At 37.6% G+C, this 14,719-nt stretch overlaps 1 protein-coding gene across 4 annotated transcripts in view; it reads right to left on the minus strand.

Moving 5' to 3' along the window:
- The window catches only part of HOOK3 (hook microtubule tethering protein 3), a 109,750-nt gene that overhangs the window by 78,514 nt on the left and 16,517 nt on the right, over positions 1-14,719 (minus strand). For all 4 annotated transcript variants that reach the window (XR_012002543.1, XM_025993691.2, XM_072763358.1 and 1 more), the window contains exon 3: positions 1,358-1,430. Coding sequence is in view for 3 of the 4 variants with exons in the window: in XM_025993691.2 (XP_025849476.1) it covers positions 1,358-1,430 (73 nt within the window). In the remaining variant the exon portion in view is untranslated. The remainder of the gene's footprint in view (positions 1-1,357; positions 1,431-14,719) is intronic.

Genomic DNA, 14,719 nt, shown 5'->3' on the forward strand with positions numbered 1-14,719 from the left:
CAGTGTCCCTTCACTCTAGCTTAGTAATAAACAAAAGGAATTAAATTTTGGCAGACCCAAATTTAAGCCATCAATGACTATTTTTCATCAAATATGTTTTTTGGAAGAAATATAAAGACAAACCAAGTTTAACATATCTCAAGTCTAGGGTCTTCACAGGCTTACTGATTTGCATTTCCGAGTCTCTACCTCTCTGTATCAAAAAGAAATGGTTCTAGAGCTTTCCAAACTGCCAGTCATAATCATCACTGGTCATAAAAATCAATTTAGTGTAACAAAATTACAGAGTTGGAGAAAAAACTAGTGGTTTCCAGGGATTAGGGTGAGGAGTGTGTGGTGTGAAGGTGGTCATAAAGGCAGCATCGTGGAAATCTTGCAGAGATGGAACACCTCTGTCTTCATTGTGGTGAGCATTATAGGAAACTACATTATTGCTGGAGCTACACAGAACTGTACACACAAACACAAAAGGGCAAAAGGGCACTTGATCATACCAATGTCAGTTCCTTAGTTTTGATATTGTATTATAGTCATGCAAGATGTAATCACTGGGGAAACTGAGTGAAAGGTACACAGAATTTCCCTGTACAATTATTTGCAACCCCTTGTGAATCTAGAATTATTTCAAAATTTAAAGTTAAAATAATGTAGTGGGTTGTAACTAATATTTTTTAAAATTAAATCATCAATGAATAGAATAAGGGAAAAAACTTACTATCTATGGACATATGTTTAGGTGGACAGGAGGCTGCAATGTAAACTGTATTTCTTTTTTTTTTTTTTTTGTAAACTGTATTTCTTACTGTGGGTTTTGGCTTTCTCAAAGAAGCTTGAGAAATACTGGAACTTAAGGCTACTAAGAAGGAAATAAAAATACGTCATTCTCTTAGTGTTCTGGACCCAGTTAACAATGACCAATATTTTCTCATTATTAATAATAACAACACTAGCAACTAGCATTACCCGTGCACTATCCTAAGTCTGTTACATACGCTAATTCATTTATTATTGTGAATTATTTCACAATTCATTTATTGTGAGGTAGATCCTATTAAAATCCTCATTTTACAAATGGAGAATCTGAGGTACCAAATGGTGAGAAGACTTTCCCAGACAGTTGATATGAATCCAGGCACTCTAGCTCTAGAGTCCATGCCCGTAGTCACTGACTTCACTGACATACTATACATATCTTTGTGAGCAACTTCAGGTTACCTCCGATCTTTAATTTTGGATTATTTCACTAGGCAAGCTAGGTTTCTAAAGCTCACTGAACACATCAGGTGAAAGTTCAACAAATATTATATGTATGCTACTAAAAAACGATTTAACAGATGGGAAAATAAAAAGAAAATACCTTTAGCCTCCAATTATCTCCTACTTCGGTTTTGATTCTGTTTAGCCAATTTTCATCAAAATATGCAGGATCTCTGCAAATAAGAAAAAACTCGCATATTAATCATGCAGTTATCAAGATTTAAAAAAAAATTGAAACTTATCCCATAACATCACTTAATTGCAACATAAAAATGTATTTGCCATTTATCTATCACCAAATAACTCAGTCTGGAGACCGAATGCAATTACAATAGATTTCTCTAAAGTCAACCTGTTATCAGCACATCATAAAATAATACACACATTATCAAAAACTAAAACGTGAAAAATGATAACATATGGTTGTTGTATTTTTAAAAACAACAGCGCCTGCCTTGTTTAGTTCCCCTGAATTAACATAACTTTTAGACACAATAATGTATAAAACCAGTCAAAAATGATAATTTTAGACAAAAGAAATATATCAAGAAAAAGGTTAACATAAGCCTCTCAGTTAATATTACAATCTTCATCACCTAATACTTTGAAAGTCACCAATAATGTTATTAAAATTTCAATTTCTTTATTTTCTTAAAGATTTGGGAGAAAGTGTGAGCATGTGGGGGAGGGGTAAGGGACAGAGGTAGGAGGAGAGGGTCTTAAGCAGACTCTGGGCTCAGTGCAGATCCCACCTTGGGGCATGATCTCACAATATGAGCTGAAATCAAGAGTCTAACACTTAACTGACTGCACCACCCAGGTGCCCCAAAATTTCAGTTTCTTTAACTAGTATAGACCAACAACCTATTTTCTCACATATAATACTAAGCATTAGACAAGTTGGAACATGTTTGCAAAATGCTTAAAATCTAAGATAACGGGCGCCTGGGTGGCTCAGTCAGTTGGGTGTCTGCCTTTGGCTTGGGTCATGGTCCTGGGGTCCTGGGATGGAGCCCTGCGTTGGGCTCCCTGCCCAGCAGAGAGTCTGCTTCTCCCTTTCCTAGTGCTGCTCTCCCTGTTTGTGCTGTTGCCTACTCTCTCTGTCAAATAAACAAAATCTTACAAAGAAACCCAAAAACTAAGATAACATTGGTATGGCCAAACTGAAACACCTATGAATCTACTTATACTTATTTTTCTTAGGAAAACCACCCAAACTACTCTAAATAGAAAGAAAAAAAGAATTTTTTAGCCCAGCATGATCCTTATTTTAAGGTTTTTTAAACCAATGCTCTAAGACATTAAATTATTTGTTCAAGATCAATACTGAACACCTATGTCTGTCCTGCTTTAGCAAGTGCTAAGTGCTATGATCTTTCCATAATGCCACAACTGTCTCCATTCACCCAAAAAAAATAATGGCAATGAGAGAAGTATGTTAGGAAAAAAAAAAAAAATTTACGTTTCAACTTAAACGGTCACTCAAAATGATACATACAATCAGTACTAAATTTTGTTCAGATCTTTAAATGAAGTAACATGCTACTTATAATTTTAAATGTTATTGTTAAAGAAAAATGTACTTGGGTATAAAATTTATGAAAAATCAATTACAACCGTTTTTTAGTTACCACTGTACAAATCTATTACTTATTTTAAAAATTTTTTATTACTTATTTTTATTATCTCATAATTGTTTTTGAAGCTTGTATTAAATAGCTTTTAAAAATAGTTTTATTGAGGGCAGCCCGGGTAGCTCAGCAGTTTAGCACTGCCTTCAGTCCAGGGCCTGATCCTGGAGATCTGGGATCAAGCCCTGCATGGAGCCTGGTTCGTTCTCTCTCTCTCTCTCTCTCTCTCTCTCTCTCTCTCTCTCCTTCATGAATAAATAAAAATCTTAAAACAATAGTTTTATTGAGATATAATGCATATACCGTAGAACTCATCCATTTAAAGTATACAATGTAATGGGGACACCTAGGTGGATCAGCAGTTAAGCGCCTGCCTGCAGCCCAGGGCGTGATCCTGGAGTCCTGGGGTTGAGTCCCACATTAGGCTCCCTGCATGGAGCCTGCTTTCTCTCTCTGCTATGTCTCTGCCTCTCGGTCTCTCATGAATAAATAAATAAAATCTTAAAAAAAAAAAAAGTATACAATGCAATGAATTTCAGTACATTCACAGAGTTGTACAACCATAACCATGATCTAATGTTAGGACATTTCCATCTTCCCAAAAAGAAACCATTACCACTCCCCATTTCCCTCTCTCTCTCAGCCCCTGGGAATTACTCATTGCCATTCTGTCTCCATAGGTTTGCCTATTATGGACATTTCATATAAATGAAATCATACACTGTGTGGTCTTTTGTGTCTGGTGGATTCATTCATATTATAGTATGTATCACCACTTCATTTCTTTTTATAGTTTAACAATATTCCATTTATAATACATTATAATACATTCTGGTTATCCATGCATTAGCTGATGTGCATTTGGGTTGTTTCCACTTTTTAGCTATTATGAATAATGATTTTTTTTTGTGCACTGTTTTGTGTGGACATGTTTCTTTGTGGCCCAGGAGTGTAATTGCTAGGTTCCATAATAACTCTATGTTTAACATTTGAAGCAAGGCCAAACTGTTTTCCAAAGTAGCTACACCACTTTATATTTCCACCAGCAATGTATGTTGGTTCCAATTTCTCCATAGCCTTGCCAACACTTGTTATTTTCTGTCCTTTCAATTATAGCCATCCTAAGTAGATGTGAAGTAGTATGTCACTGTAGTTTTGATTTACATTTCTTGATGACTAAACATGTTGAGCACTGGCCATTTATATATTCTCTTTGGAGAAAAGTCTATTCAGTCTCTGCTTATTTTAAAAAATTGGGTTGACCTTTTATTATTGAGTTAAGAGCATATTCATATCTTATGGGTTTTGAGGTTTTTTTCTTCCCTTAGTATTCAAGAAAAAAAGCCCCTTCTCAGACATAAAACATGTAAATAATTTCTCACATCAGTGAGTTGTCCTTTCATTTTCTAAGAGTTTTATAGTACTAGTTCTTATACTTAGATCTATGATCCATTTGTGTATAGTATAGGGAGGGGTCTAAATTCATTCTTCTGTATGTGGATATTCATACCCATTTTATTTTTAAAACAATCCAGCTTTTTTAGAAGTTCAACAAAATAATAAAAAATTAAGAGAAACTAATTTGAGCAACGTTGTACAAAAAGGGGAAACTTATTGGAAGATCACAGAGATATGTTATCGTATTGAAGGATAACTGGGCCTCACAAAGTAGTAGAATAAGGAAAAGCTGTTAGGAATCCGGACAGTACTCTCCTTCTTTTTTTCTGTCCAACTATACCATTTCTTTCTGCAGACTGACTTTTTTCTGTTTCTCCATATACACTACTGCATACACGTTCCAAGTCTTCAACACTTCAGATCAAGCAAATCATTTAAAGACCAGCCATCATTCCATCCCAATTCTAAATTCTCAGATCATTCCAATAATCTAGCTAGAGTCTGTTATTCTTTTTTTGAAGATCTGATTAGCTTTATTAAGTGACTCATGGATCAGGCTAGCATCTGTTTTTTCATCCCTAATCCAATTTATATGTGACCAAAAGGACAGAGGGCTGCGAGTAGGTCACACACAACTTTAGGAGGGAAGACTGACCACATTTGGCAGGATAAGGGTGAGTTTTCAGAGAAAGTGACTGTTGTAAAATGGGCATTCTAGGGATGCCTGGGTGACTCAGCAGTTAAGGGCCTTCATTTGACCCAGGACATGATCCTGGAGTCCCGGGATCAAGTCCCATATTGGGCTCCCTGCATGGAGCCTGCTTCTCTCTCTGCCTGGATCTCTGCTTCTTTCTCTGTGTCTCTCATTAATAAATAAATAAAATCTTTAAAAAAAAAAAAAAGGGCATTCTACCCCCAAAAAGTGTCCTTTTTCCTTAAAACCTCATAAAAATAGAATGCAAAGAAAACAATTGAGTGAATTCTACTAAAATACTAAAGAATTATTATAAAAATTCAGAAATTAGAAAATATTCAATATTTTTTGATACTTGAAATCTAAAAAAAAGCATAATTATTGCAAATCAAGTGTTAGTCTTTCCAACCAAAAAAGACTCATAAGGCCGGCAATCTGAGTTTGCTGCTAAGTGGCTCATGATTACTCAAAGACAAAAGCACTAAATTTATTAGCTGAGTGGCAATTCAGGGTCTCACAGCTATAGGATACTTAAGCTTCACCAGTAAGTGCATAAACTTATAAAACATAATGCTTCAAAATGTCTAAGAAGGTGCACCTGGCTGGTTTAGTCAATAGAGCATGTGACTCGATCTTGGGGTCATAAGTTCAAGCCCCAAGTTGGGGGCAGAGTTTACTTAAAATAATTTTTTAAAATGTCTAATAAATCATATACTCTAAGAACTCCTGGGATACTTAATTTGCAATTTAGAGCAATACAAGTAAATGAACTTATAAATATCTGAATAAAATATTGCAAATCAAACGCTATAATAACAGTTTGCTTAAATAACAGTTTCCTTAAAAGATTACCATATCAAGAAAGAGCCCTGGGATGCCTGGGTGGCTCAGCAGTTAAAGTGTCTGCCTTTGGCCCTGGGTCGTGATCCTGCAGTCTCCGGATCCAGTCCCACATCGGGCTCCCTGCATGGAGCCTGCTTCTCCCTCTGCCTGTGTCTCTGCCTCTCTCTCTCTCTCCCTGTGTCTCTCAACAATAAATAAATAAAATCTTAAAAAAAAAAACCAAATCAAAATCTGAGAATCATGTCTGAGCTAGGAAAGGAAGACAACAGGGATCCCTGGGTGGCGCAGCGGTTTGGCGCCTGCCTTTGGCCCAGGGCGCGATCCTGGAGACCCGGGATCAAATCCCACGTCCGGCTCCCAGTGCATGGAGCCTGCTTCTTCCTCTGCCTGTGTCTCTGCCTCTCTCTCTCTGTGACTATCATAAATAAATAAAAATAAATCTTTAAAAAAAAAAAAAAAGGAAAGGAAGGCAACAAAAACCGCTGCTAAGCAGCAATGGTAATATATTAGGCACTGAATCAGGCACTTTACATTCATAAGGACTTTTTAAGAGAGATATTATACCTGTTACCATTAAGGACTATCAGACTCAGAAATCAAGTAATTTTTCCCAAGTTCGATCAGATAATTAAGTAGCAGAGTTGGCAATACAATCATTTTTGTTAAAACAGATCAGTAGAGTCCAACATAAAACTGGTTCGAGCAAACAACATTAAGGCCCTATGCCTCATTATCTCCATGCTGAATAAATTAGGTCACAAGGAAAGAAAGACCAGTATCATTCATGACACTGTGTTCATTAAGGGCAGGTATTTGTTCTTATTCACTCATTCCCAATACCTCATGTCTGTCACATAACAGGTTCTCAAAAAATACCTGGAGTCTAAAATACATTTGGAAAGTGACAGTACTTTTAAGCTATCCATAAGCTTCCAACCTACTACTTGGACAGAACACAGCCAAAATTGTAGTCTTAGAGTTTTCTTACATCCAATGTAACTTTTACAAGTAATAAACTTTGATTCAATGTGCAAGCATCTAGCCATAACTCTGTTCCTATAAGTAGTTTACAATTTCAGCAATGTTTTCTAAATACTCCCTAATTAATGCTCTCAGGCTGTGAACAAACAACATAAAGGTAATTTTCTCCAAAATCTTAATAGATCATAGTTCTACACAGACATGTAAACAACTGATTAGCTTACTGGAGTATTCTTCATGAGTAAGAAGCTATCTTTAGCTTCTTACTATGTCCTGACTCTTGCTAAGAAAAACAAACAAGCAAAAAGAACCCGTGAAACACACAAGACCATTTCCTTATATTTTTCCAATAACATATTTGACTATAACTTATGAACCAGTCATAGCCTAAGCTAAAAAATACAAAAAAAGCACTTAACTTTAATCTGTAATATTATTCCAAGAATATATTATCTACTGCACTTGCCTTCACAAAAATAAACATTAAATTTCATTTGTACTGCTAAGATTACTTAAGCACTGTAGTATTCTTATTGAACTCAAATTAAAATGGACCCCAAACCAAAACTATATTTTGATTCCATCTCTTAGTATGGCAAATATTAGTACCTTCTGGATAGGCTGATTCTTTGGTCTATTTTCTAATTATCTTTTAAGTACCCAAAACAATCATTTTGGTCCCCTGTTAAATGTGTATTCAAGAGTTAGCTATACAATGGCCACAATAGCCAAACTGTGGAAGGAGCCTCGGTGTCCATCGAAAGATGAATGGATAAAGAAGATGTGGTTTATGTATACAATGGAATATTACTCAGCAATTAGAAACGACAAATACCCACCATTTGCTTCAACGTGGATGGAACTGGAGGGTATTATGCTGAGTGAAATAAGTCAATCGGAGAAGGACAAACAGTGTATGTTCTCATTCATTTGGGGAATATAAATAATAGTGAAAGGGAATAATATAAAGGAAGGAAAAAGAAATGTTGGGAAATATCAGGAAGGGAGACAGAACATAAAGACTCCTAACTCGGGGAAATGAACTAGGGGTGGTGGAAGGGGAGGAGGGCGGGTGTTGGAGGGGAATGGGTGACGGGCACTGAGGTGGACACTTGACGGGATGAGCACTGGGTGTTTTTCTGTATGTTGGTAAATTGAACACCAATAAAAATTAATTAAAAAAAGTACAAAAAAAAAAGAGTTAGCTATAATATTTAAATTTCACATCCATAATGACATAAAAAAATATAGCAAAGGCTAAAAAAAATCTTAGCCTCCCCTAATCAAAATAAGCAATAAAGGCACATAAGGGATAGGCTCTGAGCCAAGGACACAGGGTACTATAAAAAGACAAGTATCCATGTAAGAGGCTTTCTAACTGTCCACAGCTTGACCTCATTTTCTCTCTTTTGGTCTTATCTATTTTCCTTTCCCTCTTTCTTGAACTCTGAAAAGTAAGACTAACGGCACTTAGAGGCACAACTTACTACTTCTAATCTTAGTCTTTCAATCAATTATGTGGTTGTGGTATAATAAAAAATATATTTAATCTTCATCCCAGGTTCTTGGCACTGAACTCCCAAAAACTTTTAGAACTTCCTAGATGAGAGGAGTATGTCTTTTGTAATTTATAATGAGTGCTTTTTGACCAGAACTGAGTTAATGCTAATGAGGTGATTCACTGCGGATCCCAGGTAGCTTCAGGATGGAGGCTAGTTTGGAAGGAACAAATCATATGATTATAGGGCTGGAACTTCCAACCCTACTTCCACTTCCAGAAAGGGTCTGGGGGTTGAATTCATAATTTCAATCACACCTATGGAATGAAACCTCCCCCCCCCCCCAAAAAAAAAATCCTGAACAACAGGCTTCAAGGAGTTTCTAAGTTGGACACATCAATGTGCTGCATGCCTGGAGACAGCATAGAAGCTATAAGTTCTGTGCTGCCCTCAGCCTCATCCCTTGCATTATGCATCTCTTCATTTCGCTATTCGTGGATTATATTCTTCATAATAAAACTATAATTGTAAGTATAAAGCTTTCCTGAGTTTTCTTTCATTCCTGAAAATTGTTGAAAGTAGTGGGGTGGAAGAGAGTTCATAGGAACTCCTGAATTTGTAGTTGGCCAGGAAGAAGTGTGGGGTGAGCTGAGGATTCCACATGCACCTGGGATCCAGAATGGAGGCAGTTTTGTGGGACTTCATTTGTGGAGTCTGTGCTAACTCAGGAGTTAGCATCAGAACTGAACTATAGGATATCCAGCTGGTATCAGGGAAATTGTTGATGAAAAATGAGAGTGGGGGCACCTGGGTGGTTCAGTTAAGCAGCTGCCTTCCACTCATATCATGATCCCAGGGTCTGAGATCAAGTCCCATGTCAGGCTCTCCATGGGAAGCCTGCTTCTCCCTCTCCCTGCTGCTCCCCCTGCTTGTGTGCTTTCTCTCTCTCTTTGTGTGTCAAATAAATAAAGAAAATCTTTAAGAAAAAAAACTTTAAGAGAGCAGTGGTGAACTATTCTTGGAAACAAAAAAGATAAAAGCTGCTTTCTTTTAACTTCCAAGTCAAAATATACAAGCCTATATTCATTCATTCAAGAAATAAGGTTATCAGAATGGTAGCAAGTAGTCCAGATTACTTAGGATGTACAATCATGAGTACTCTGGTTTTTACCCTGAGCAAAATGGGGTACCGATGTAGAGTTCTACGCAGAAAATCTGACTTACTAAAGAATCACTCTGGCTGCTGCATTCACATTAGATTGTGGGCAGGCAAGTACATAAAAATGCCCTAGTCAGGAAATTGTTAACATGATAAAGACAAGAGATAATGGAGGCCAATATCAGGAAAATACAAATCAAAACCACAATGAGATACCACCTCACACCAGTGAGAATGGGGAAAATTAACAAGGCAGGAAACAACAAATGTTGGAGAGGATGTGGAGAAAGGGGACCCTCTTGCACTGTTGGTGAGAATGTGTGAACTGGTACAGCCACTCTGGAAAACTGCATGAAGATTCCTCAAAGAAAAAATAGAGCCACCCTATGACCCAGCAATTGCACTACTGGGGATTTACCCCAAAGATACAGATGCAGTGAAAAGCCAAGACACCTGCACCTCAATGTTTATAGCAGAAATGTCCACATTGGCAAACTGTGGAAGGAGCCTCGGTGTCCATCAAAAGATGAATGGATAAAGAAGATGTGGTCTATATATACAATGGAATATTACTCAGCCATTAGAAATGATGAATATGCACCATTTGCTTCAATGTGGATAGAACTGGAGGGTATTATGCTGCGTGAAGTCAACTGGAGAAGGACAAACATTATATGGTTTCATTCATTCAAGGAATATAAAAAATAGTGAAAGGGATTAAAGCAGAAAGGAGAGAAAATGAATGGGAAATATCAGAGAGGGTGACGAACATGAGGGCCTCCTAACCCTGGGAAACGAACAAGAGGTAGTGGAAGGGGCGGTGGGCAGAGGGATGGGGTGACTGGGTGACGGGCACTGTTGGGGGGGCACCTGATGGGATGAGCACTGGGTGTTATACTATTTTTTTTTTTTTAAGATTTTATTTATTTACTCATAGAGAGAGAGAGAGAGAGAGGCAGAGACACAGGCAGAGGGAGAAGCAGGCTCCACACAAGGAGCCCGACGCAGGACTCAATCCCACGTCTCCAGGATCACACCCCAGGCCTCAGGCGGTGCCAAACCACTGTGCCACCGGGGCTGCCCTGGGTGTATATGTTGGTAAATCGAACTCCAATAAAAAAATATACAAAAAAAAAAAAAAGATAATGGTGGCCAATGTGGTAGCAATAAAAGTAATAATTCTTATTAGAAAACTTCTCCAGGGCTGCCTGTGTGGCTCAGTAAGTTAAGCATTCAACTCTTGGTTTCAGCTCAGGTCATGATCTCAGGGTCCTGGGATCAAGCCCCATGTTGAACTCTGCAATCAGCAGGGAGTCTGCTTGAGGATTCTGTCCCTCTCCCTCTGCCCCTACCTTTACTCACACTGTCTCTCTCAAGTAAATCTTTAAAAAAAAAAAAAACAACAAACCTTTTCCAAACATACAGAGAAAGAAAATATGGTGAACAACCATATGCCCACCATAGAGATTTAACATTGTTATATTTGCTCCATATTATTTGATTTTTTTAAAACATTTTTATTCCTAAAAACTCCACTACACATCTCTAATAAAGCACTTTCTTGTAATTCTGATATATGTTTAATATACATACACTCCCCAAATACTAATATTCAACATATTTTCAATCTTCCTACATTATCCTTAAAATGTCTGCTATAGTTGATTTATTCACACAAGATTCAAGAAAAATCATGCATTACATGTTTTTGAAATTGTGGAAAGAATACTTAACATGAGATCTATCCTTTCAACAAAATTTTAAGTGCACGTTATTAACTATAGACACAATGTTGTACAGTAGAACCCTAGACTTACTCATTTGTATAAATGAAACTTTAAACTCACAATAGCAGCTCACCATTTGCCCCAATTGCTAGCTCCTGGTAACCATCATTCGTTTCCATGTATTTGATTATTTTAGATACCTCATAGAAGTGGGGTCGTACACTATTTGTTTTTCTACGATTGGCTTATTTTATTAAGCATAATTGTCTTCCAGGTTCATTCATGCTGTTGCATATGGCAGGATTTCCCAGAACCACACAACACATTTAGTTAGTGTCTCTCATCTCTTTAGGCTCTTTAGAATAGTCTACCCACTTTTATATCACTACATGACTTGTTGAGAAGAGTAGGTCAATTACCCTATAAAATATCTCACTTTCTGGGCACTGGGGTGGCTCAGTTGGTTAAACATCTGCCTTCAGCTCAGGTCATGCTCCCAGGGTCCTGGGATCAAGTCCTACGTTGGGCTCCTTGCTCAGCAGAGCCTGCCTCTCCCCTCTGCTCATGCTCGCTGTCTCTCTTAAATAACATTTTTTTAAAAAAATTAACATAAAATATCTCACTTTCTGGAATTGCCTGATTGTTTCCTTATGATTTAGTCTAACTTGTTCCTCTAGTCTCCGTGCTTTTCTATAAACTGGAAGCTAGAGCTAAAGGCTAGATATAAATATATTATATTTATAAAGTATAGTTAACAGGATTTCCTGACAGGTTGGATGTAGGATGGGAAAAAAAGAAAGGTTTAATGGTTTAAGCAACGGAAGGCAAAAAAAATGCCAACAACTGAAATGAGATTTCTAAGTGGGTTTTGGGTAGAAGACAGGGAGTTTAGTTTTCGATATAATAACTTTGAAATGTCTTTTAGGCTTAAATGGAGACATTGAATAGATGATTAATTAAGTCTGGAGGTCAAAGGAAAGATTCATGCTGGAGATACAAACTTAAGAGTCATTAGGATATGGATGATCTTTAAATCCATGAGACTAGATGAAATCATCAAGGAAGTGAATGCAGAAAAGAGTAGAGGAGCAAGGTCTGAGTCCTTAAGCACTCCAACATTTGGAAGTAGGATAGAAGAGGAAAATAAGCAAAGGAAATACAGATCATCAGGTGAGACAGGAGAAAAACTCGGAAGGTAACAATATCCTGGAAACCTAATTTTTAACAGCTTACAAGGACTTAAGTCCTTTGAATGCTGCTGCCAGGTCCAGATAAAGACTGAGAATGGGCCATTAGAATCAGCAATGTGTAGAGAATTGGTGACCTAACAAGTGCAGTTTTAATAAAATGGTGGTGAAAAAAAAAATCCCTAACTAAAAAGTGGATTTAAAAGAGAAGAGAGAAATCCGAAAACAACTGAGTACAAACTATTCTTTAAAGAAGTTTTTGCTACAAAGGGGAGGAGAAATTGGCTGACAGCAGTGAGATCAGAAGTACTGTTAAAGAGAAAAGAAGTAACCATTTGCTCACTACTAGTGGATATGATCCAGCAGAAAAGGGAAAAGTGATGATGTAAGAAAAAGGGAACAAATTGGTAAAGTGATGATCTTGAGTAGGTGAGAGGCAATGGGATGCAATATACAAAGTATAGGTACTTTAAGACAGGATCCTTCACCACCAACCCACACATAGGTGTCATAACAGGCAGCAAGGCAAAGTCAAACTAATGCTGGTAGGTGGGTACATGTAGTCATGGGATTCTACAGAAACTGTTTTGTTTCAACGTCCTCAGAAGTAGGATGTATCCCACCTTGTAAGGTGATCGGATAAGAGAAATAAGAGAGGAGGTAGTGGAGGTTTGAGAGGAGAAAAGTGTGAGATAGTCATCTGGAAGAGTGGGGGAATGAAAGAGCTAGGGAAACACAGTATGACTGTGAGATCCCATAAGGTAACATTGCAGTTTTGTGGTGAGAAATTTAAAATGAGATCCATCAGCATGTTTGCATTATTTTTTCAGCTGGGTTCAGCTGCATAGGTAAGAAGCATTAACTAGCAGGACATTAGCTTTAACCAAAGTTATGGCTATGCTAAACAAATACAATATGAGAGGGGCAGAGAAGCTAAAAGTGTATATAAGGGAGTAATTATGATTGACCATGGAATTTTAGTTAAATAAGAGGAGAGAGTGAGCAGTGAAGGTGGACAGTATTAAGATCCTACTGGCACTAGAGAATTAAAGAATTATTGGAAGCTTGATACCAGAGGAAGTGAGATAGACAGGAAACAACCACTGGTAATAAGAAAACTGAGATTATGGATGGATTACACACAATGAATAATTATAAAGTATGGGGTATGACCATGGGTATGAGTGGCTGAAATCTAGTAGAAGACCAACGGAGAAGAGTTCAAGAAATTGGTAGGCAAGGATATGAAGATCACCCACGTATATATTCAAATCACAGAACGTAGATAAGAATAGTACCAGAAGGAGCCAATAGTGTGCCAGGATCCTGTATTGTTGAGAAATGAGAAGGAATGAGGGCAGCCCAAGTGGCTCAGCAGTTTAGCGCCGCCTTCAGCCCAGGGCCCGGAATCAAGTCCCACGTCAGGCTCCCTGCATGGAGCCTGCTTCTCCCTCTGCCTGTGTCTCTGCCTCTCTCTCTCTCTCTCTCTCCCCTCTGTGTCTCTCATGAATAAATAAATAAAATCTTTAAAAAAAAATGAGAAGGAATGATAACAACAATGAAGGGTAGCAGATGATGTCACAAGATTCAAAACTAGGGTTTTAGGTAAGATGCTGGAGAATAGTCTGGAAGCAGCACTAAGGAGCACCACCACCTCTGGGCTACGTGGTACTTAAAGACTGTAGGAGAAAAAATAGCCATCACTTGAGAAGACTGCAGAAGTAGCATCAGGAGAGAACTAGAATCTTTTAGAGGCAAAGCTCGATCAGGCAAAGCGCTGATCGTTCTTTGGCACAAGTACTGCAGGTTAACCAAGAAACACAGGCTTAAGAGCACAGTCAATTCAAATTCTTGCTATCTCATATAAAAACATCCTGTGCTCTCTGAAGTGGATTCTGCTTTGTAGACTTTTTTTTACCAATATTAATTTTCTTCAAACCAAAGAGTTGAAAATAGAAAACTCACTTAACAATCACAGTTCCCTCAAGACTTAAGGGGAAAAGAAGTTTTCATTTTGTATTTGTTAATGTACAGATATGAAAGGATAGAGTACATCTTAATGTTTTTAGTAACTGCTCTATAGTAAAAAGTACTTAAAACAAAAAACTAATTATCACAGGACACCTGGGTGGCTCAGTGATTGAGCGTTTGCCTTTGGCTCAGGTCATGATCCCAGAGTCTGGGGATCAAGTCTCGCATTGGGCTCCCCCGCAGGGAGTCTGTCTCTCCCTCTGCCTGTGTCTCTGCCTGTCTCTCATGAATAAATAAAATCTTTTAAAAAAAGAATCTAATCATCTATGGATGATGTCTGTCTAGTCACTAGGCAGATCAACATAATTAAAA

The sequence above is a fragment of the Vulpes vulpes genome, chromosome 7, assembly GCF_048418805.1.
Source record: "Vulpes vulpes isolate BD-2025 chromosome 7, VulVul3, whole genome shotgun sequence".
NCBI classification, from domain to species: domain Eukaryota; kingdom Metazoa; phylum Chordata; class Mammalia; order Carnivora; family Canidae; genus Vulpes; species Vulpes vulpes.